Source organism: Microtus oregoni, unplaced genomic scaffold, assembly GCF_018167655.1.
Source record: "Microtus oregoni isolate MIOR12 unplaced genomic scaffold, Mior012 000047F_ref0000412, whole genome shotgun sequence".
Classification (NCBI taxonomy): Eukaryota; Metazoa; Chordata; class Mammalia; order Rodentia; family Cricetidae; genus Microtus; species Microtus oregoni.
In genome coordinates this window covers 9246751-9268640 of record NW_024543221.1, presented here as the reverse complement: position 1 = coordinate 9268640, position 21890 = coordinate 9246751, and the positions used below count along the sequence as shown (strand labels likewise).

At 42.2% G+C, this 21890-nt stretch overlaps 1 protein-coding gene across 2 annotated transcripts in view; it reads right to left on the bottom strand.

The window, feature by feature from the left end:
• The window catches only part of Eprs1 (glutamyl-prolyl-tRNA synthetase 1), a 69316-nt gene extending 49982 nt beyond the window's left edge, over positions 1–19334 (bottom strand). For both annotated transcript variants that reach the window (XM_041635368.1, XM_041635369.1), the window contains exons 1-8: positions 19156–19334; positions 15060–15144; positions 12313–12412; positions 9826–9982; positions 7854–7993; positions 6873–6967; positions 1749–1875; positions 930–1122 (exon numbers count right to left, since the gene is read on the bottom strand). In XM_041635368.1, coding sequence (XP_041491302.1) covers positions 930–1122; positions 1749–1875; positions 6873–6967; positions 7854–7993; positions 9826–9982; positions 12313–12412; positions 15060–15144; positions 19156–19201 — 943 coding nt within the window. In that variant the 5' untranslated portion in view covers positions 19202–19334. The remainder of the gene's footprint in view (positions 1–929; positions 1123–1748; positions 1876–6872; positions 6968–7853; positions 7994–9825; positions 9983–12312; positions 12413–15059; positions 15145–19155) is intronic.
• Between the last annotated feature and the right edge of the window lie 2556 nt (positions 19335–21890).

Here is a 21890-nt window from a genome sequence, read left to right as displayed (position 1 = left end):
CAGACTGTAGTCGGGTGACTGTGCACCAGTGTAAGTGCTAATGAACTCATGTTATTTTAACCGCACACACGCATCTACATGTTGTGGTGCTTGCCTCACTACCAAACATTTTAGGACTGTTAGGCATTTAAATTAAAGTAACTATAAATGTTACAGAAAAATTCTCCAAATGAAATAAATGCAAAAGACTGCATACACAAGTGAGGTGTTAGGCTGGGTGGTGTGCACCTTAATCCCAGCACTTGGGAGGCTGAGGCAAGTGTATCTCTGTAAGTTCAAGGCTAGCCCTGTCATCAGAGCGAGTCCCAAAAAAGACTCCAAAGCTACACAGAGAAACCCTGCCTCGAAACAAACAAAACAAAACAAAACAAACAAACAAAAAAAAGTAAGATGTTAAGAGTGAGGATACTACACATAATTCTATTGCAGATAAGGTTGTAAGAAGTTAGGCCAGGAACTAGGATCAGCAACCTCGCAGGTGCAGGCCCCAGATAAGATCCTCAAAGCAAAGAAATGAGGACAGGAATGCAAGCAGGGCAGGAGGTCAAGACAGGAGAATTTCAAGTTTAAACCCAACCTAGGGTACACACAGCAAGGCTGCATCAGATAAACATAAAAAGGCATAAGAATTAGAGAAAGAAAGAGCCTTAAATGTGTCTTAAGGAACATCTTTCATTTAAAAAGAGAAATAAGCCGGGCGGTGGTGGCGCACGCCTTTAATCCCAGCACTCGGGAGGCAGAGGCAGGTGGATCTGTGTGAGTTCGAGACCAGCCTGGTCTACAAGAGCTAGTTCCAGGACAGGCTCCAAAAAACCACAGAGAAACCCTGTCTCGAAAAAACAAAAACAAAAACAAAAAAAACAAAAAAAACAAAAAAAAAAAGAGAAATAAAACTCATCAATTAAAATCTGATACAAACTGTGCCTTACAGTTTTGCCTGTGTTTGGATTCTGCCCTCTGCTCACGTTCCATTTTCATCTGTTCTGCAGGAGTGTCATCCACATAAGCCTTCCCTTCTTGAATTAATTTCTCTGCATATTTCATTATAGTTTCAAAATGATCTGAAGTGTAAGTGAACTGATCTGGTTTAATATGCAGCATCGCAACATCTTCCAAGATCACCTGCAGCAAGAAACAAAGGAACCATCAAGGTGCTGTCACTTTCTTACACATTTTCACCCCATGATATTTATTCTGGGAAATGTAATAAAAGACCACCAGTCTTAAACAGCCTGAAACGACTGTGGATGATGCACAATGGGAGGTCATCCTATTCAGTGCACTGGCCTCCAGATCTCCAGCTGCGAAAGCGGATCTCAAGGTGGAGCTGTTTGCTGAGAGCTGGAAGTGCTGTGGCAGCTGCACCACTGGCCCTCAGTGAATATATTACAAGTCCTTCGGAATAAAGACGCTATGAGACTAGAAAACCACACCTTACAATACCTGTGCAGTTTTAATCTCAAGACCATGACAAAAAAAGGAAACGTGCTTCCAGTTAAATTGGAAATCAAAGGAAAATACAGTATTCCAGTAAACTCTACAATAACTGGAGAAAATAAAAAATTAACTCAGGTCTTTTGGAATGGGAGCTATTATTTTTTGGCTTAGGTCTCAGACATGAAATATAGAGATGAGAGGGAAAGGCAGCTATGAAACCAAGTTTATTTTCATACCATGAAGGTATCAGATCACGTTCCAATTTTAATCAACTTTTCTAAGAAAAAGGTCATCACTACACTTTTAATTACCTTCTCAAAATCTTCCTTTTCCTTTTCAGGATTTGTGTCATCAAATCTCATGATCAGTTTCCCTTTAAAGTTAACCTGGTAGTGCTGGTTCAGAAGAGCAGCTTTTGCATGCCCAATGTGTAAGTAACTAAAACAAAAACATTTCACAGAGAAACTCATTAACACGCTTCAACTAGATTCTTACCCTTAACCTCTTTGAGGAAATAAGAACCAAACAAAACGTCCAATACTCCCCAGTCATTTTACTTTCCACCAGCAGGAGGGGCTGTAACAGAAAACGTGACTGACAGACAATAGACTAGAACATGGATGTGTAACCATAAGGTACAACTCCTATGTAAACTCTCAGAGGGCAAGGTATTACAACTGCTACAACCCTGAGAACAACCGTTCTTTCCTCCAAGACGAATGGTCATTATAGAAAACATTCTGAAACCATTATTGATACAGCCCAATAGTTGACCTCTCAGATTTGCTGTTGCTGGAAACAAAGCCCTCACACTAAGGGAGAAGCACTTGCGACAGTCACAGTCACTGTGGTGGCTAAGTTGGAGAACATGAAAATTACTGTGACAGAGAAAAGGCTATGAGTTTTGACTACTTTCCTTGGTTTCAGCTTTCTCAGATGCCAATGAAAATATTTTAACTAAATGATCTCAAAGGTCCAATCTAGCACCAAACTCTACAAACCAGAATCTAGGAAAACTATTTGTTCCCATGGGCCGCTAACAATGAAAAAAAAAGTCCATTGCTGACAGTACCGCACAGCAATGACATCCCTACCAATGCCACGGTGAGGCACTGGCAGGCAAAGATAGGAGGAACACAGGTTCCAGGACAGCCTGGGCTGCCTAACCCTGACCTAAGAATACACATCTAGATCTTACTGTGAGAGATCCTGTCAACTAGGCAGAAAACAAGGCATGAAGCAAGTTCAACCAGCTCTCACAGATGCTAATTAGTTTCCGTGGAAGCTACAGTAAATATAATGATAGTCACCTAGTTTGAAAGCACATCTTTGAGCTCAACTAATATACCAATATGGGAGGAGAAAATGCAAACCCTTATTTATGACACTGCACCATTTTTAAACTAAAAACAAAGAAACAAAACCTTTCTGTGGTGCTAGAGATTGAACCCATGGCTTTGCCCATGTCAGAGACATCCTCACTGAACTGTACCCCTAGACCTAAATTAAGCAGTTTTCTTTAGGCATTTACTCACGCAGTACTCCAGATTGGTGATTCAACTTTTTAAATAAACCAAAGAATTGTGTGGGTATCTTGGATGATATCAGAGAAAATAAAAAAAAAAATTATGTATCAGCAAAAAAACATAGGGAAATCCCAAAATGTATAGTTAAGTGAGTAACATTAAGAAAAACTTTGTCCTATTTTCCCAACTTTTTATAAATCTAAAACTACAAATTAAAAATAATTTGTAGCTGGGTGGTGGTAACGTCCATCTTTTATCTCAGCACCTAGGAGGCAGAGGCAGATGGATCTCTGTGAGTTCAAGACCAGCATGGTCTACAAAGTGAGTTCCAGGACAGCCAGGGCTACACAGAGAAATTCTGCTAGGGGGAGAAAAAGAAGGAAAGGGAGGGGATGGAGAGATGGAGGGAGGGAGGGAGGGCGGGCATGAGTCCTGTGAAAAAAACTGAAACACCATGAAGACGGCCCAAGTGTACCACATTCAGTAATGCTACTATAACCACTGTCAAGAAGAGGAACATAGGACCTGAGAGAGGGCTCAGGGGGTAGGTAAAGGCACCTCTACCAAGCCTAACAAGCACAGTCCAATTTCTAGTCCTCCAATGGTAGGAGAAAATCAACTCCTAAGCTGTCCACTGACCTCCACATGGGGCATATGTGTGTCTATATATACACACATGACAAATAACCTAATAAATATAAGGCTTCTATTTTTTATTAACAATCAGTGATTACCTATCATTAGTTACTGTGCTAGCTTTATTTACAACACTTGAAGGTAGATCTTCTGCATATGGGGTTAACAGGAAAAAATTCTTACAGTTTAAAGACATGTGTGACTCTGAAACCGTATACGCAGTCCTAAGAACACAAATCTCAGGAAAACAACCAGGACTCTTAAACTAGTCATAAGATTACCCTTCCCAAGAGAAAACTGACATCAAATCAGCTCTAAAAATAGATTTACAATACATACTTGGCAGTGAGCTGCATTACATTCTGCCATACAACACACACACGGGGGCGGGGAGGACAATTTTTAGTTACGAGGGCTCTAGAAACAGATGGCAGCAACTTAAGTCTGGCACATTATCAGTACACGTTTGTGAGTCAGCTTCTGAAACCATGTGTAAAATAGTAACAGTGCCTTTGCTCAGAGTGGTAGTGTTACAATAGGTGTCATGTAAGTGTGACGACACATCTGAAAGTGCAAACACTTGGAAGGCAGAAGCAGGAAGGCTGTGAGTTCAGGACTAGCCTTGTCTACACAGTAAGCACCAACTCAGCCAGGGCACACATAGCACAACCCTCTCTCACAACACTGGAAAGGGGCTAGGAGCACAGCTCAGCTGGGAGTGATTGCCTAGCATGCATGAAGCCCTGCTCAAAATGAGTACAGCGAGCGACACAAGCCCACAAACCTATCACACTAGAAGAAAAGGCAGGAGCGTCAGGAATTTGAGGTCACCCTAGCAACAGTTTAGTTCAAAAGCAGTCTGAGGGTAGCTTGGGATACATGAGACTTTGTCTCAAAGCAAAATAAAACTTCAGACAAACAAAAGGCAAAGAGGCAAAGTCAAGTCTTCTGGTTTTCATGCACACAGAAAAGAAATTAAAGTTGTTTTTTTTTTTTTAACAGCATGTGGGGGTATAATCAAAAGCAAGAAATCTAATCAAGACAAGATGCTGGGTTATACTCCCAACTCCTCTATTGTAACAGAGCAAGGCCTCTGAAACTACAAACACTGAAAATATGAAAAACTCACAATTTTAATAAATGACAATGGTGGGGAAAAAAGGATAAATGGCACAATTATAAATATTATTTTAAAAATACCATCCAAGCCGGGCGATGGTGGCGCATGCCCTTAATCCCAGCACTCGGGAGGCAGAGGCAGGCGGATCTCTGTGAGTTCGAGACCAGCCTGGTCTACAGAGCTAGTTCCTGGACAGGCTCCAAAGCCACAGAGAAACCCTGTCTCGAAAAAAACCAAAAAAAAAAAAAAAAAAAAAAATACCATCCAACAAGTCATCAAAGTCAGTACTCAAAAGGACAACTGTGATCTCACAGTACACAATAACAAAACTCAGGGCTCTAAAATGTACGTGGAAACTGAACCATGTAAGGTGCCATTTGTGACAAATTTTACTTTGTCAATTAATCACTCACTGATCAAGTCTGTAGATTTTTTTTAGTTGCTATTTCTCTTTCATTTCTTTTTTTTTTTTAATAGTTTTAAGAGCTGGACATGGCTCAGTAGTTAAGAACACTTGCTGCTCCTGCAGAGGACCCAAGTTCAATTCCTGGCATTCACAATGCCTCGAGCTCCTGCATGCACAGGGTGAACAAATACAGACAAGCACATACTGACAAACACATGTAGTGTTTAAAACATTTAAAATATGAAATAAAATTTATTTTTATGTATATGGGTGTTTTGCAGCAAAGTATGTCTATGTGCCTGGTGCCTGCAGAGTCAGATGAGGATATTAGGACATTGGCTCTCCTGAAACTGGAGTTCCGGTCAGTTTTGAGCTGCCAGGCAGGTGCTGGGAAGTGAATCTGGGTCCTCTGGCAAAGCAGCCAGGGCTATTAACCTGTGAGCCATCTGTGTAGGCCCTTTCATTTTCTTCTATCTAGAACTCAGTTCAAAATCTGAAATGACAAACTCAGAATAGTTAAAAACATAAAGTGGAATTCTGCTTGGGCTTCAAGGCATAGGCCTGTAACCCCAGCACTCAGAAGCAAGATTAGAAGTGCTACATAATGAGTTCAAGGAACTGTGGCTACATCAGAACTGGTCTCACCACCACCCCACTATCCCAAAATGCAGAATCTCAAACTGCAATTAGTGATAAGACGATGATTAAAGAACTATTAAACAGGGCTGAAGAGATGGCTCAGAGGTTAAAAGCACTGGCTGCTCTTCCAGGACCTGAATTCAAGTCCCAACAACCACATGGTGGCTCAAAACCATCTATGATGAGATCTGGTGCCCTCTTCTGGCACTCAGGCATACATGCAGGCAGAACGCTATATTCATAATAAATCTTTTTTTTTTTAAAAAAAAAGAACTATTAAACAGAAAATGGAAAGAAAAGTTGTGATCTGCCAGTAAGGCAAGATTTGACAACAAAATACAAGATCTGAAATTAAATTCAGAAAGTACAAATATCTCATTCACAAAATGACAGTGCAATGCTCTCCTAAGACTAAACTCCTGAGGGAGGCTGCTCCAGGGAGAGTCACTTCTGTATTAGGACCTTTGGAAGGATTCTATCACAGGCCCAACTAGAGAACAGAATGACAGACATGTTAAGGCAAAAGAATCCACTCAGTCTGAGGAAATGCAGGGCGGGATCTGTGGGCTCTTATGAGTTAGTCAAATACTGTTTTCTGTGCATGTCAAGAGTTAATAGGTTTGGGAAACCTGCAAATTTATGGAAGTTTCTAAAAAGGTTTTCCAAAACTGCCCTACTTTGATTTTAGAAAAATAAATATTACTTAACATCTGCTATAAATAGAAAGGACTGAGTAAGTATAAATACAAATCCTTACTGAAAAAAGGCTGCAAAAATCTCAAAATACAAGCAAAACCTAAGCTTTTCTACATATGAATACTTTCTTATTTATATTTAAAATTTTCTATTTATGGGTATTTTCTTATTTGTTTTTAAAATTCTAAAATAAAACTTAGATGTTGTCTCTCCCACTGCCTTAATGAACTAAAACTACAAATTAACAAAGCTGTAAGTAATTAAACTACAAATTAACATAGGCTGTAAATAATTAAATGAGGCTTTTAGGTTTATCCCCCCTTAACCTCTGGATGAGCACAGAAACAGAGTCCTTAGAGCTGCAGAGCCTCTGCACTAAGCACTGGGCTGCAAGCAGGTGGCGTTTCCTTACCCACTGGCCTCTGGAGGGAATCTGACGGTCACCTTCCCCATCTCTGCACCCGGAAGCTCAACGAATTTGCCAACATCTTGTTTTTTGTCGGGTGCCTAAAAAATAAACCATACACAGCAAAAGCTTCCATGGCTATATGTTTATGAATACATTCATTTACAAATATGGTCATAAGGAGGATAACAACTAGATCACCCTTACAATTTAGAGGTTCAAGCTCCAGTGAGGAGCAGGAATGAAGCCAGATGGCACTTAGCAGAGACATTGAAAAGGTGGGAAGATGACCTCTGCTGCTTTACTGGGTGTTGACAGCCTCCCACAGAAACCACAAAGAGGCTCTTCAAAACCTGGATTCGACTCAATGCTCAAAATGAGCGAAGATTTAAGATGAAGGAGGAAGTACAGTTGTAAAGCAGGTAACTGGGGACATCACTTTATAGTAGGACTGATCCCCAGTACCAAAAAACAACGCATAAAATACAATTTTCATTAAATGGAAGAACATGCATCAGGGAAATAATCTTACAGGCATAAAGTTCAGGGCTTTATGTAGTTGAACAGTTAAAGGTATACAAAACTTAACAAAAATAGAATCTAAGTTGTTTTTTTTTAATGGAAATAACCTTTGAATTTTCTTTTTCAAAGCAGTGCCATGGACCCAACACCAGGGCCCTTACCATGCCAGGCAAACACCCTGCCACTGGGCTGTATTTCAATCCCCAGAAAATAAGCTTTCTGTGAGAATAAGAATCTCTTCACAGATAGAGTTTCAGTTAGACTGAAACATCCACACTTAGAAAAAAATTAAAGTCTGTGAAATGGTTCAGCTGGTAAAGACCTGCTACCAGCCTGAAGATGAGGAGGGTCCCTGGGACCCACAGGTGGGAAGAGACCTGACCTTGACTTGCATGCCACAGCACATGTGCACCTACAAGCACAATATAGAAAATGAATACAAAAACAACTTAAACACTTGCTTACCACTCTAGCTTTGTTTTCCGAAAAATCCCACTTGGTACCAACTGAGCGGAAGGCCTGCTGGGCTTCAAGAAAGCCAAACCAGCGTTTAACGTGGACCAGAGTTTTGTTCTGCTCCACCTGTTCCTGCCATGCAGCATTTCCTATTAGTGAATATAATTGTTTAAATCTTTAGTAAACTGGCAAATTATAAAGCACAGATCCCACCCGCTAACTTATGTGGATGAGATTGGTTTGCAGCTGTGCTTCTGCAATGCAACCCTCAGCTGAGTCTATTTTGCAGAACTCAGAAAATACATACTTTTTAGATCAAGGCCAGCTGTGGTGGTGCATGCCTACCATCCCAGCACTCAGGAGGCTAACACAGAAGGGTGGGTCACAAGCCCACAGCTGGGCCTACCTACTTCTACCTAAGAAATAAAACAAACAACTAAAACACTTTACAGTTGAATTCACTCAACTTCTCTAAGACTGGCTCCTGTCCTCCTCCCACCACACACCCAGTATTAAGACCAATACTTCAATTCACCGATCAACCGGAGAAAATATAAGCAAGGTCATCAAGAAGCAGTTAACTTCTACGTCATCAACGCAGAAACGGGGTTGCCAACCCATTCCCTCCCTACTTTGTAACGTTCTGTTAGTCTACAGAACCAGTGTTCGGCCTCATTTCAACTATACATTGATGATGTTACTCAATTAAGTCATAAATTCCTAATTCTGTCGGCCATTCATGCACCTTAAGCTTTTTACAGGTCCAAAGCTTCCATAAAACAGGCCATCTACCTACATCATCTTAAGTAATCTTCAGGGATCTGTGTTTTCTCATATATTGTATACTTTTAAAATTATAGCTCTTTATATAATCCAATAAGACGGTTTCTCTGTACAGTGCTGACTGTCCTGGAACTCACTATGTAGACCAGGCTGGCCTCAAACTCAGCGATCCACCTGCCTCTGCCTCCCAAGTGCTGAGACGAAAGGCATGCACCACCACTGCCCAGTCAAAATCACATTTTTAAAAACGGACTCTCCTTTGTCCTTCAGTGATCTCATTTCACGAAAGGCTATGCAACTTTACTCCAAAATTACCTCTGTATTTGCCTCCATGAAATCTGAAGTTTCAAACTCTTCCTTGCTACTGTAAGTGCAAGGATAGATAGATGGATGGATGGATGGATGGATGGATAGATAGATAGATAGATTTCATACATCATTTATACCTCATTAAGTTTTTCTTGTTTGGTTTTACAAGTTGTTTCCCAGGTTGATTGAACATTATCACATCTGTTGCAAGTTAATTATACAAGAGGAAAAAGGGACCCAACAAAGAGTAACACTCCAAATACCTCACTAATCTGCCCTTCACATTCCTACTGAGCAAAAAGATTTCCCGGGATGGAAACAAGTAGTGGGAATGAAGCAGTTGCTAAGATAAAAGTGCTAATAAGATGAGGGTCTCCTTAGTAGGAATGACAACAACCCCAAAGGAAGAGAGATGACTTCCAGGTTCAATAGAAGACTCTGTATCTCTGTGACCAGAAACAAGAAAGCCAGATTAACCGTCCTCAGTTAATGCCTACAGACACTTTTTACCTAGCTAAGAATTAAATGACCAAAAAAAAAAAAAAAAAAAAAAGTTACTTAGGCACAGTAAGTGATGCCTCCCTGTAGTCCCAGCCACTTGGCAGACGGAGGCAGGAAGGTTGCCTGAGCCTAAGAGTTTGAGGCTAGCCCCATCTCAAAATCAATCCCCACCCCACCCCTGACCACTGAACAACAAAAGAACTATTAAAAAAACAAACAAACACCAAGTACTGGTGCACACCTTTAATTCCAGCACAGCAGAGGCAGTGAGTTCTAGGTCAACTGGGTCTACAGACAGCCAGGGTTATACAGTGAAACCCTGTCTTGAAAAACTGAAAAACAAAAACCCTAAAAGCCCCAGTATTTTAAGAGGACTTATTGATAATACCTTTTAGGGCAGCCCAAACACATAGATCCGCCAAGGTCAAGGAGTTTCCAACGAGGTAGGTTCTCAAAGACAGACAATGATTAAGCTCATTAAGTGCAGAAGTCAGCGCAGCACATGAAGACAGCTTTGTAGCACTGAACTCCAACCAGTGATCAATCTGAGAACACAGAAAAGAATGTAGCCCAGAGTACAGGCTTCAAAACAAGATGACCACACAAAGAATGCTAGTTAATTGAAACAGACAAAACTTTTCTTAGCTGAAACTGTACAATTGATCATTACATGGTTCAGTTCTGGTTATCTGGGCTCGAACAATGCCACTTACATAAATCCCAGCTTTGCAGTTATTTCCCTATGATTTCTCTTTTTTTCTTCTTTTCTTACCAGGTACATGGAGGGTCACATCAGGAAAGAACAAGAAAAATACTTGATAACTAACAGCTGGAGGGACTAACTAATGTGAAGCTACCTAGACAAATTAATGCAACTGAAGAAATCTAAAAGTTAATCATTAAATTCATCTTATGCCCCGCATGTAGACTCATGGCTGTAACCCAGCAGGGCAAGAGGATCAAGCCTAGACACCAGCCTGGGCTATAAGTGAGACCTTATTCAAAAATCCCAAAAAGAAAAGGCATTATTTATTTCTGAACTGTGAGATTCACAAGCATTTGAACACACACAAGAGAAAGCCACACCCACAGAGTGGCACTGAAAGCTAATCCAACGTTGCTGTAATTAACCATTAACTTAAGAAAGAAAATGAGTTCCCAAATATGTGTATGACCCAGTGCAATCTCTTAATTTTTCTGACCTGCTGTCTTATCTGTAATATGAAAGGTGAATGGCATGAGCTAGACAGTAAAACCCAACTATGAAATCCTAGGAAACCAGGAAGGTGAAGATAGCATTAAATAACCCCAAAATACACACTTAAGTTTAGAGGGAGACAGTGAACTTTTAAGAGTTGAAGTTTGCTCCTTTGTGGTGTTGGGGATCCCCAAAGCCCCATGCATGCCAGCATAAGCAGTCTACCCAAACTACACTTCCAGCTTATTTTTCTGAAAATAAACGTGCAGTGAAACTCTGTGTGTGTAACCAGGGGTGCTCGTAGTATATCCTTTCACCATTAACATGTGCAGCTCTTCCACTGAAAGAACCATCTGTTAAAGTTAGCATAGCATCCTGTAAGGGATCTTTTGCTACATTATGGAAAAATAAAGGAATATAGTTGTGCAAATTGCAGCAACGATCAGCTGGAAAAAGATTATTAATCTGGCCTTCGAATTGAGCAAACGCTATTTTGAAATAACCTAATCAATTTATTGCTTAGTATAAGGAACATTGGTCATAGCTGGTTCTCTGCGAAAATATCTCCTAGATTCCATCCTGCTCTTCTGTGCTAAGCAAGCTCCTACTTTAAAATAAGGGTTTAATGCCTTAACTGGCAAAACGAGAAGGTACAGCCACAGAAGCAGACTGTTTTGCCATCAAACTGCTGTAGGAGTAAGTAGTAAGTTTTGTAGGTAATATCACACTTGCCAAGGCTGGTCATAATCAATATAATGTACTTGCTGTTTCTGTATAGCATACTCTACCTGCATGAGTGCCTGTCTGGCAACTTCTGCTAAGCTGTCTGCTGGAATTTGGATCATTGCTCCCTTTAAGAATTTTACTTAGTGGCTCAAGGTCTCCTGTAGGATATTTTAAATAAGGTTTTCACCATTGTTTGTCTTATTGAAAGTTTATAAACTATCTTTCTTTTAATCCAAATTGCAAGTCTGCCTAGCTGACAGGCTTAACATGTTCATTTACATTTTCACAGACATTTGACTGGCCTGAAGCTGCAGTTTCCTTTTTGCAGCTTGGCTGTCAGGTCAGGCTAGGCCTGCAGCTGAAGCTGGGCCGCTCCGCCATTGTAGTGGCTCTGAGACTGCCAGGTGAAACCACAAGCTTAGGCTGGTACAGATACGCCAATTTTTACTATCCTTGCTTTTTCTTTTTCTTTCAAATCTTGTATTCACAAAGTTAGGAGAATTAATTGCTGAATCCTTCCTCTCCTCTGTTAAAAGCCATAGATTTCTCCATTAAGGTTCCTTGGCTTGTGGACCAATTAGCCTCTAGCATCTCCACTGCCCTGCTCTGGATGCTGACTGGGGAAGCTATAGCTCTTTAAACTCTTTTGTCTCTTGCAATGGTGGACACAGGATACTTTCAGGAGTCTGAGGCAGAAGATTCACAAGTTCTAGGCCCGCAAAAGACACAGCAAGATGACAGGCTAGCCTGGACTACGTAGAAAGACCGGGTCTCTGTTTTTAAAAGCAAGCCAACCAGGAACATTCCATATCTTTAACCTACGGCTAAGTTGTGTTCAAACCCTCGTGAGGACTAATGTCACTTGTCAATGCACAGCAGGACAAAACTATTCCCAAACACCAGAAAGCACAAGACAAAACATATACAAGGAAAAACATATTCCGGGCTTACCTCAGTGTGTTCCATCAGGTTAGTACCATAGAGCCCAGATGTAGCTGCAACTCTAGCCAAGTAGCGCAGTATTGAATTTATGTCAGTGAACACCACACTCCTAGAATTTAAACATTAAATATCACAGCTGCTTAAGAGTCATGAAGCAATGGGAAAAGGAAACTCTAAGATATCTACCATATTCTCTTTTCTACTGTATTTTGAATGTCATTGGCCCCCATAATCTCATAGGGAGTGGCACTATTAGGAGGTACGGCTTGTTGGAGGAAGTGTGTCACTGAGGGGGCAGGCTTTGAGATCTCTTTACTTCCTGTTGCCTCCATGATGTAGGACACTCCGCTGCTACTCCAGCACCATGCCTGCCTGCGCACCACCATGTCGGCACCATGATGATAATGGACTGACCCTCTGAAGTGTAAGCAGCCTGCACTACGGGACTGTTTGTGGTCCGGGAAAAGGGCCTGAGAATTTAAACACATAAAGACACACAGAGACAAGGGTCATCCTTGAATTAAGAGTGCTCCCTTTGGGGGCTGGAGAGATGGCTCAGTGGTTAAGAGCATTGGTTGTTCTTCCAGAGGTCCTGAGTTCAATTCCCAGCAACCACAGGATGGCTCACAATCGTCTGTAATGAGACCTGGTGCCCTCTTCTGGTGTGCAGGTGTATGTGCAGACAGAACACTATATACATAATAAATAAATAAGTAAGTGCAGGTTGTACACTACAGGCGTAGTACACATAGAGTAGCATGGAAGTTACATGCCAGGCTTGCTTTGTTTTTTGAGATAGGCTCCCACACGTCCTGGGATATAAGATAGCCTTGAACTCAACATCTTCAGTCTAGACAGTACTTTACCACCATACTTACCCTCCTCACTTAATAACAGTTTCTTATCAGAAACTTAATCAGTATCTATTTCTTATCTTTGGTGATAAAAATGTAATTGGGAGGGGCTGGAGAGATGGCTCAGTGGTTAAGAGCATTGCCTGCTCTTCCAAAGGACCCGAGTTCGATTCCCAGCAACCACATGGTGGCTCACAACCATCTGTAAAGAGGTCTGGCGCCCTCTTCTGGCCTTCAGGCATACACACAGACAGAAAATTGTATACATAATAAATAAATAAATATTTTAAAAAAATGTAATTGGGATTTAGAAGAGTAATTTAAAATAAAGAATGCAAAAAAGCCAAGGATATACCACTATAAGAAACCTGGCCTTATCAACTTTCAAGAGAAGAAAGCACATCAAACCCTACCAAATAATATCAAAGCCAGAGTGGTGTGCCCCTACAGACAAGCTACTCAGAAACCTGAGCAGAGCCGGGAGGTGGTGGCACACGCCTTTAATCCCAGCACTCAGGAGGCAGAAGCAGGCGGATCTCTGTGAGTTTGAGGCCAGCCTGGTCTACAAGAACCAAAAGCTACGGAGAAACCCTGTCTTGAAAATCAAAAAAAAAAAAAAAAAAAACTGAGCAGAACTGCTTGGATTCAGGAGTTCAAGGCCAGCCTGGGCAACATAGCCAAACCCAGTAAGTCAAAAAAAAAAAAAGGGAACCGCTGGCATAAAACAACAAAGTGAGCGAGCGAGCACTATCACAACTGTTGGACAGAGTAATTCTTTACAGCCAGGTGCGTGCCTTTAGTCCCAGCACTTGGGAGGCAGAGGCAGGCAAATCTCCGTGAGTTTGAGGCCAGACTGGTCTATAGAGTTCTAAAACATCCAGGGCTGTTACACAAAGAAACTCTATCTCCAAAAACAAACAAAAAAAGGAAAAAATAATAATTCCTTAAGACACAAAACCATAAAGAAAAAGAGAAAATAATAGCAAGAAAATTTCAGAAGGTAGGAAAAAAAAAACCTTCTAAGACCCAGAAAATCAGAATCTTTAGTGATAAAATTGAACAATAAGCAGATTTAAATTTTTGAACATGAGAGAAAACTTGGCTGGAGAGGGACTGCTGAAAGCAAGCTTAAGAATAATTTAGGAACACAGCCACCCACGAAGCTTTTCCCGCTAGGCCATCCCTACTGCCCTACTTCTAGAAGAGCACTATGTGGAGGCTCCTGCTCAACCCCTCAGCACCAGGACCGCTGAGAGTTCAAGGTCAGTCGGGGTTACTGAGAGACATCTCGCCCTGCCCACTCCATCTCATCCCCAAGTAAATGGGGATTCCTTCTCTAACCAATAAAATATAAAGTCTTTGGATAATCTCATCAACCCAAGGAAGAAAGCAGCGGGGTTCTGACGTCATGTTCACCAAATGATCAGCTGAGAGCATCGCTGATGCAGCTCACCGTGATGGGACTGACCCTGAGACCATCAGTCTCCCTCTCAGATCATAAGGGCCTCAGGGTCTAACCTGATATTTGAAAAAAAAGTCTTTTATTTATTTTGTGGTGCTGAGGAAGGAACTAAGGCCCTCACACAAATATGAACACGCTTACCACTTAGCTATACCCCAGCCCCAGTTTCCCCTTTCAAGGACAGTGATCAGCCTGGCATGGTAGTACAGACCTGTAATTTCAGCTCTCAGAATGCTGAGCAAGGAGGACCTTTAGCCTTAACAGGCATGCACTTACAGGAACACATGAATGCATGTGCGCGCGCACACACACACACACACACACACGATGAAACATCTTTCTAGGAACAAACCACCTAACCAGCAAGTAAAATAATTCAGCCGAGCTGTACACATTTAAATGCTGTTCAGAACCGAAAGGACACACAAATAAGCACTTACTCAGAAACACGAAGAAGATTCTCTTTCCCTTCTTCCACAGAAATGCTGACATCACCTTTCACATGTTCCACTGCCAGCAGAGCTTCTAAAAATGACATCATGAAAGATTTATTTCTCTTCAAAAACAAGGTAGTATTTATAACCTGAGTCACAGAGCAATAAGGATAAGTCAACAATACAACATTTAGTCCTACAGGGTGTGACACCACTACCCCACACACAGTAAAATCTAACCTTGGGGTCTTAGAAAAGTATCAAATCAGAATCTGTTGTTAGTACAGCTCAATCGCTTGTAACTGTACCCGGCCTTCCAGCTAGTGACACTAAAATCAATCCTTTCCTCCCCTGGAAGAGGGGAGGAAAGAATAGTGGCTTCTGTATTTGAATACTATATGCTATGCATTACGCTGAATGCTTAACAGTCACACAATTTTAATCCCTTTACCAATCTCAAGAGGTGATACCCATTTACAGGAAGGAAGCTGAGGCTGGTAGAGGCTAATTGGCCAGCCCAGAGCGCTTGGCTAAACACAAAGGAGTCAGCATTTGAACATCCTTCAGGTGACTCAGATCTCAAATTCTATAACACCTTGTAACACTGTCTTTCAGCACCTAATACACTGAGTGAACCCATCAGTCCTCTACCCCTTTATTTGGTTATTAAGATGGACAGCTGGCAGATACTCATTTCTATGTAAATACTATGTTCCATGGAAGCAGGGCCCTAACAAGGAAAGCACAACAACCGTGCAAGTCTTCTTATAATAGAAAGCAAGTGTGCTGGTTTGTCTGTCTCGCTCTGTAGTTATGTTGACTGTGGTTTCCACGTCAGTGCCCTGTTAAAACTTAGGTTGAAATTAGGTTGCCCTGGTCACAGTATTAAGAAATGGGATCTGTAGAGTCAAGCATGATGCCTGTATTCCCAACACTCTGGAGGCTGAGGCGGGAACATCAAGAGTTCAAGACTAGCCTGGGATAATACAAGAAGATCATTTCTGAAACCTAAAGAATAAGACTGGAGACACAGCTCAGTAGCACAAGGCTTGCTGGGCATGCCTGAGGCCCTAGGTTCAATAACCAGAAAAGGATTAAAAGGGAGTAGAGCCTTCTAGGAAAAGACTAAGACACTGATGCAGGTTTGTGCCATTTCAAGCACTCTCCCCTTTCCTCAAGGATCTATGACAGCAAGACTAGGAAGTGACCCATTGCTCTTGGATTGTCCATCATCCAGAGTTGTGAGCCAGTAAATTTCTGCCCATTACAATTACCCTCTCTGTGGTACTCTCTTATAGTTGCACAAAGCAGACTAAGACAGCAAGGGATTTCTCAAAAGGTAACAAACTTCCAGGGGAATCCAAGTAAATACGATACATTTTTAGCACATTCATAATGGAACCCTGCCTAGCATATAAAAAGAATGAACTACTGTTACAGGCAACACAATTAGTCACAAAAGCACTATCCTGTCTATAAAAAGATATATATGGTATGAGTCAGTGGATACGAAATACTAAAAGCAAAAACAAAATAACAAAAATCAGGTCAGTGGCACTAGCTGCCAGGGAAAGAGAGAATTTTCTATAATGGAAATATTTGACATTATGGAGGTTTATATACCACATGTCTGTATACATATACCATCGTATACTAAAACATACAATTAATATTGGTGAACTTAGATATACGCAAGTGCTAAATCGACTAATTATAAATACAAAATTAAATATTTCACATGTTATGAATTTAACATGAGAAAAGTGCTGACACACATAAAAAAAGCATCGAGCCGGAAGGTCACCCCCAGAGGCACATCTTAATAACCAAGTCAGGCAGGAAGCACCAATGGAAGTGTAGGCAAAGAGAGGTGTGTGCACGGCTCCCAGCTCCCTCCATTAAAATGCCTTTGGTTGAAAGGGAAAGCTCTGCTTGGGGAAAACTGGCAGGCAGCATTTTAGATGATCAAGACTGGAATGGGAAAATTAAATTCACACACCAACTGATGAGCTGCAATGCAGAACAGGAATACTTACGCCACCCTTGCTCGGGACGGAAGCATCTGACAACCCAATTAAGGGAAACTTAAGTAAGAGGTTTGTCATCTTCAGAAGTCAAAGCTATTAAAACCAAGGAAAGGCTAGTAAATCATTCCACGTTGAAAGAAACCGGGCAAACAGGACATAAAGAGAGTAACAAAGTATGGTCATCTTCAGTTGTTGGGTTCTGTTGGAACAATTAGCTTCACAATAATGGAGCTGGTGCATTAGGCAGCAGAATTCTATCCGTTGCTGTATGGTTAGGTAGAGAGATCAAGTGCATGTAGATCAAGATTAAGTATTCTGGGCGTAGAAGCATCAAATATGCTGTCTGTTCTTAAGTAGGAGGGGGGGAAAGTTCTGTCCCATGCATGCATCTTTAAGCTTGAATGTACTTTAACACACACAAAAATTACATGTGAAAGACATAAAATCCTAAGACTTGGGGGCTGGAGAGATGGCTTAGTAGTTAAAAGACTGGCCGCTCTTCCAGGAGAGGGTCAATTCCAGCACCCATATGGCAGCTCACAGCTGTAACTCTAGTTCCAGGGGACCCACTACCCTCACACAGACATACATGCAGGCAAACACCAATGCACATACAAATAAAAGTAAATAAATCCGTTCTAAAAATCTTTATAATGCAATGTTTTTCCTACATAGTTAATCTAATTAAACCTAATTAAATTCAGAGATAAATCTGACTGAATAAGTCATAAAATTTTTAAGTGAAGAGAAAAAGATGTAAGCAGAAAATAATCTATGTTCTCTAATTGGCCTAGAGGTCAAAATGAAAACAAAATTTAAAACTCTCTTTCAGAATACCACCAGAATGTGGTTCCGAGTTCTAAAGACACAGACCTAGGGGTTCCAAGCGATTTTCAAGGCAGTTAAAAAAACAAAAAACAAAAACCCACAAACCAAAACCAACACTATAGCTTAGCTATGACCTAAACATCTAAAATGTGAAAGAACTCTCTCTCCTGTAGTCTCAATTGATTCTGGCAACCAGCACTGGATAGGTTCCTCCTTCCTTAGGATAAAACAAAACAAGGAACCTGTGAAGTTTCTCTATAACCAGCAGTCAGGATTGAACGTAGGTCTCCAGGATTAACAAACGAGGAGGCCAACACCGGGGAGTGCGACAAACAAAGAATCAAATCCACTTCCAGAGCTCATGGATTTCTGTCAGGTTAGTGTAAAGGCGACGGAACTAATACGCTAAAATACTACCATTTAAAAACATCTCAAGTGATTGCTACATTCTATTTTTAGGGCTGGGGAATGTAACTCAGAAGAGTTACAAGCAGAGTGCCTGTCTAAATACAAAGCTCCCTGCACATTAGTACATGAATGTCTTTTCATCCCGAGAGGCTCACACCGCTGTCAAAGTTGAGCATTTAAGAAATTTTATCAGCCTCCATATGGCCAATGGTATTTAAAGGGCTGGGCTTCTAACATTAGGAAGCATTTCCGAGTCTACATCGCACACATCATGGTAAGATTATTTTGTGTAGTTTCCCCAATAAACAAAAAGACCGAAATCCTAAACTACAGAGCAATAGTGTTAGCCACTTTGAAAAATCAATTCCGAATGGAACGTAAGATGACATTTACTGGGGGGGGGGGGGGGGGGGGGGGGATAAGCCGGCCGACAGCATCAGTCCGCGCGTTCCTGCGACTTTCTGCAGTTACTCCCTGCAACCAGCATCAAGTGCTGACAGCAAAGTCTACCATGCTCCCTTCAGCTCGACAACGTGCGGGAAAGTGGGGCAAGTGAACCCAGAGCTCCCCTGAGAGGCGGGGAAGGGATGGGAGGCTCTGTTTAAAAGGACGTGACAAGCAGTCGGGATTTTAGTTCCACTTCGAAAGCCGACGGAGCCTCGCGTCTCCCCGCCAGCGCTCTCGCCCGGGACGGCGGTGGGACTCGGGAGACGACGCCCTGCGTGGACAGAGGCCGGTCCCGGGGCGTGAGTCTCCCTCAGCGTGACCGCCGCCGCCGCGGCACCTGCCCGCACCCGACGGCTGATGCAACCCGCGCACGTCGGCGGCGCGGCCCTTACCCAGCGGAGGGTCTCCTGCGTTCACCGTGAGGCACAGCGCCGCCATCTCCAGGGGCTGCGGTTTTACTCGTCAGGCCGCCTTGCCAGCACACGAAACACCGGGTTGGACTGGAAGCAAAAGAGCTGCAACGTGGGCCGGCGCCCGAAGCCACAGCAGCCTTCGCCCCGCCCCCAGGCCGCGACCACTAGTGTCACCGCGTACGGCGCGCACGTCATAAACAAGCGTCCACCGAAGCAGCTTTCGCTCCGCCCCACTCCCCCGCCACGACTGCAGGGGGCTGGGCGCGCTACTTTGTGCGTCATCACAGCGCACCCTACTCCGCTTTAACCTAAGTTTAGTCGCCGGCTCGCGAGCGCGACCGTCATGGCAGGCGCTGCTGTTCGTCATCACTGTGCGCCGGCTCCACCCTGAACCGCAGGCTCCAGGGGTCTTCCCATCGCCTTTTGGCAGCGGGTCCGGACCCACGTGAGGTGCCACGCAGCTGATGAAAAGGAGGCGGGCTTTACGACACTTCTTCAAGCGAGGGAAGCCGGGGAAAGAGACGAGGTTGTCCTGGGACGGTGTCGCATCTCCCAGACTGTTACTGATGGACTCTTGTGTACCCCGAAGAGAAAGCCCTGGAAGAGCACGCACAAAGTCGACGAGTTACAGTGAGGATAGAGGAGCTTCGGTTTCTTCTTTTTTCTCCAAAAGAAAATATTTTGTGGAATTACTTGGAAGCAGGGCGTGTGGTGCAAGGCTAATCCCAGCACCTAAGAGGCGGGGTAGAAAGAAAATTATGGAGATAAGGGAGAAAAAGGAGCCTCTCGTCGTTCTTGTCTTCCCTGAGAATCAATAATTCCCCCAGTTAACATCAGTAGTGAAGGCTCTAACATCGACAGTATTTCTTTTATATAGAAGTATCTTCGAATAAGAATGTTAAAATAAACCAATCAGTGGTGGTGCACGTCTTTAATCCCAGCACTCAGGAGGCAGAGGCAGGCAGATCTACAAGAACTAGTTCCAAGACAGGCTCCAAAGTTATAGAGAAACCCTGTCTCGTTTAAAAAAAAAAAAGCATTAACATACATGAAAACAAGCAAATGGTCAAACATCCTGAAGGGTTGGTTGTCTGTAAACCAGTAGTAGTAACCTGTAATCCTAGCACTTGGGTGTCTGAGGCCAGAGGATTGCCAGAAGTTCAGTTCAAGGTCATTTGAGCTATTCAATAAACAGTATTTAAGGAAAGAAGTGTGTTAAAAAAAAAACTAGAGTTCTTTACGTATTTAAAAATAATGGTTAAGCCAAGTGTGTTGATTAAAACAGGAAATCTCAGGTTTCAAGCCAATCTGTCCTATACAGAACTTCCAGATCAACCCTTACAATAGACAGATTAGACATTAATTCGCCTCAGATGAACAAACCAACAAAAATAACTACAGTAATGGTTAAAAGACTTACAAAGGGTTCCAAGAAATACTTCTGGGCTTGGAGTTATGTCTAGTATCTCAAGGATAGAACCCTGAATAGATTCTCAGATGCAAAATCAAGACCATACTGCTGCCCTAATTTGTCTTGTTATGGAGTGTACTATGTAAACATTTTTAAGAATTTTCTAATTCAAATTCGCTGTGATAGATGTGTTTGCCCAGGGCATTTTCCCAAGATTGAAGTTCAAGAGGCAGGACTGATTTGAGAAACCAGTACATATCTACCCTTACTTTCCAGTAACCTCAGCAATATGTCTGTATTTTCATTAGGGATACTTAAGCTTTTCATGCAACTATAGGGCAGTTATTTCTTTGGGTCCCTGCCTCTGGACCACTACCAAGATGGCTACATTTATAGACAACCGTTCTGCAGAGTCGGCAAGGTACCTATTACTACAATGGAATGAAGGAGAACATGAGCCAGTACATTTAATGCCATTTGATCCCTTCTGGATTTATTTCTGCCTTTGACTCTCTCCCCTGCTCTGGAGTCAAACTCTTCTATAATTATCTTGGGAAAATTGGACCAAAGACAGGGACTTACTAAATAAAATTACAGGATTCCATTATTTTGGACTAAGTTCCAGCACTAGATCCCAGTAGATCTGGTTCGAAATCAAAAGGGATCACTTCTGCTGAAGTTCCCTTTTGAAAGTCACGTGCTAAAGGAAGCAGTTTATCCGACCTAAGAGATCAGAATTAGCTATCTGCCAAATTTCCCTAACAGACCATTTGGTTAGTCTGGTCCTGAGGTCTCCTTGATTTAATACTTACAAAAAGACCCTTGAAATAACCTGATGCTAATTCATCACTTAACTTTCTACCATCATGTTTTCACCCTCCAAAGTAGTGGGATGACGGGATTGCATAACACACAACTCTCATTGAAGACTCTCCCCATGTAGTCCAGGCTCACCTGGACCCTGTGGTGCTGCTGACTCAGCCTCCAAGTGCTGTGACTACAGACCATGCTCAGCTTCATTTTGGTATTTTTAGAACCATAAAGAAGTACTTAGCTTACCCCAGCCTCAGTTTATAATACTTCCTCCTGCTCATTTTACTATAGCCATAGTGGTTTGCTTTGTTTTCTTTCTCTTAGAGATGTGCCTGCTATTCCCACAAGAAACCTTAGCATGGCTCAATTCCTTGCTCTTAACCTCAGATATCACTTTCCTAGAAAGATATACAACCTTCATCTAGATTCTAGAGAAAACTTCCTTCCACCCTTCCCACCTCACTTGCTTTCTACCACCTTCCAAATCAGT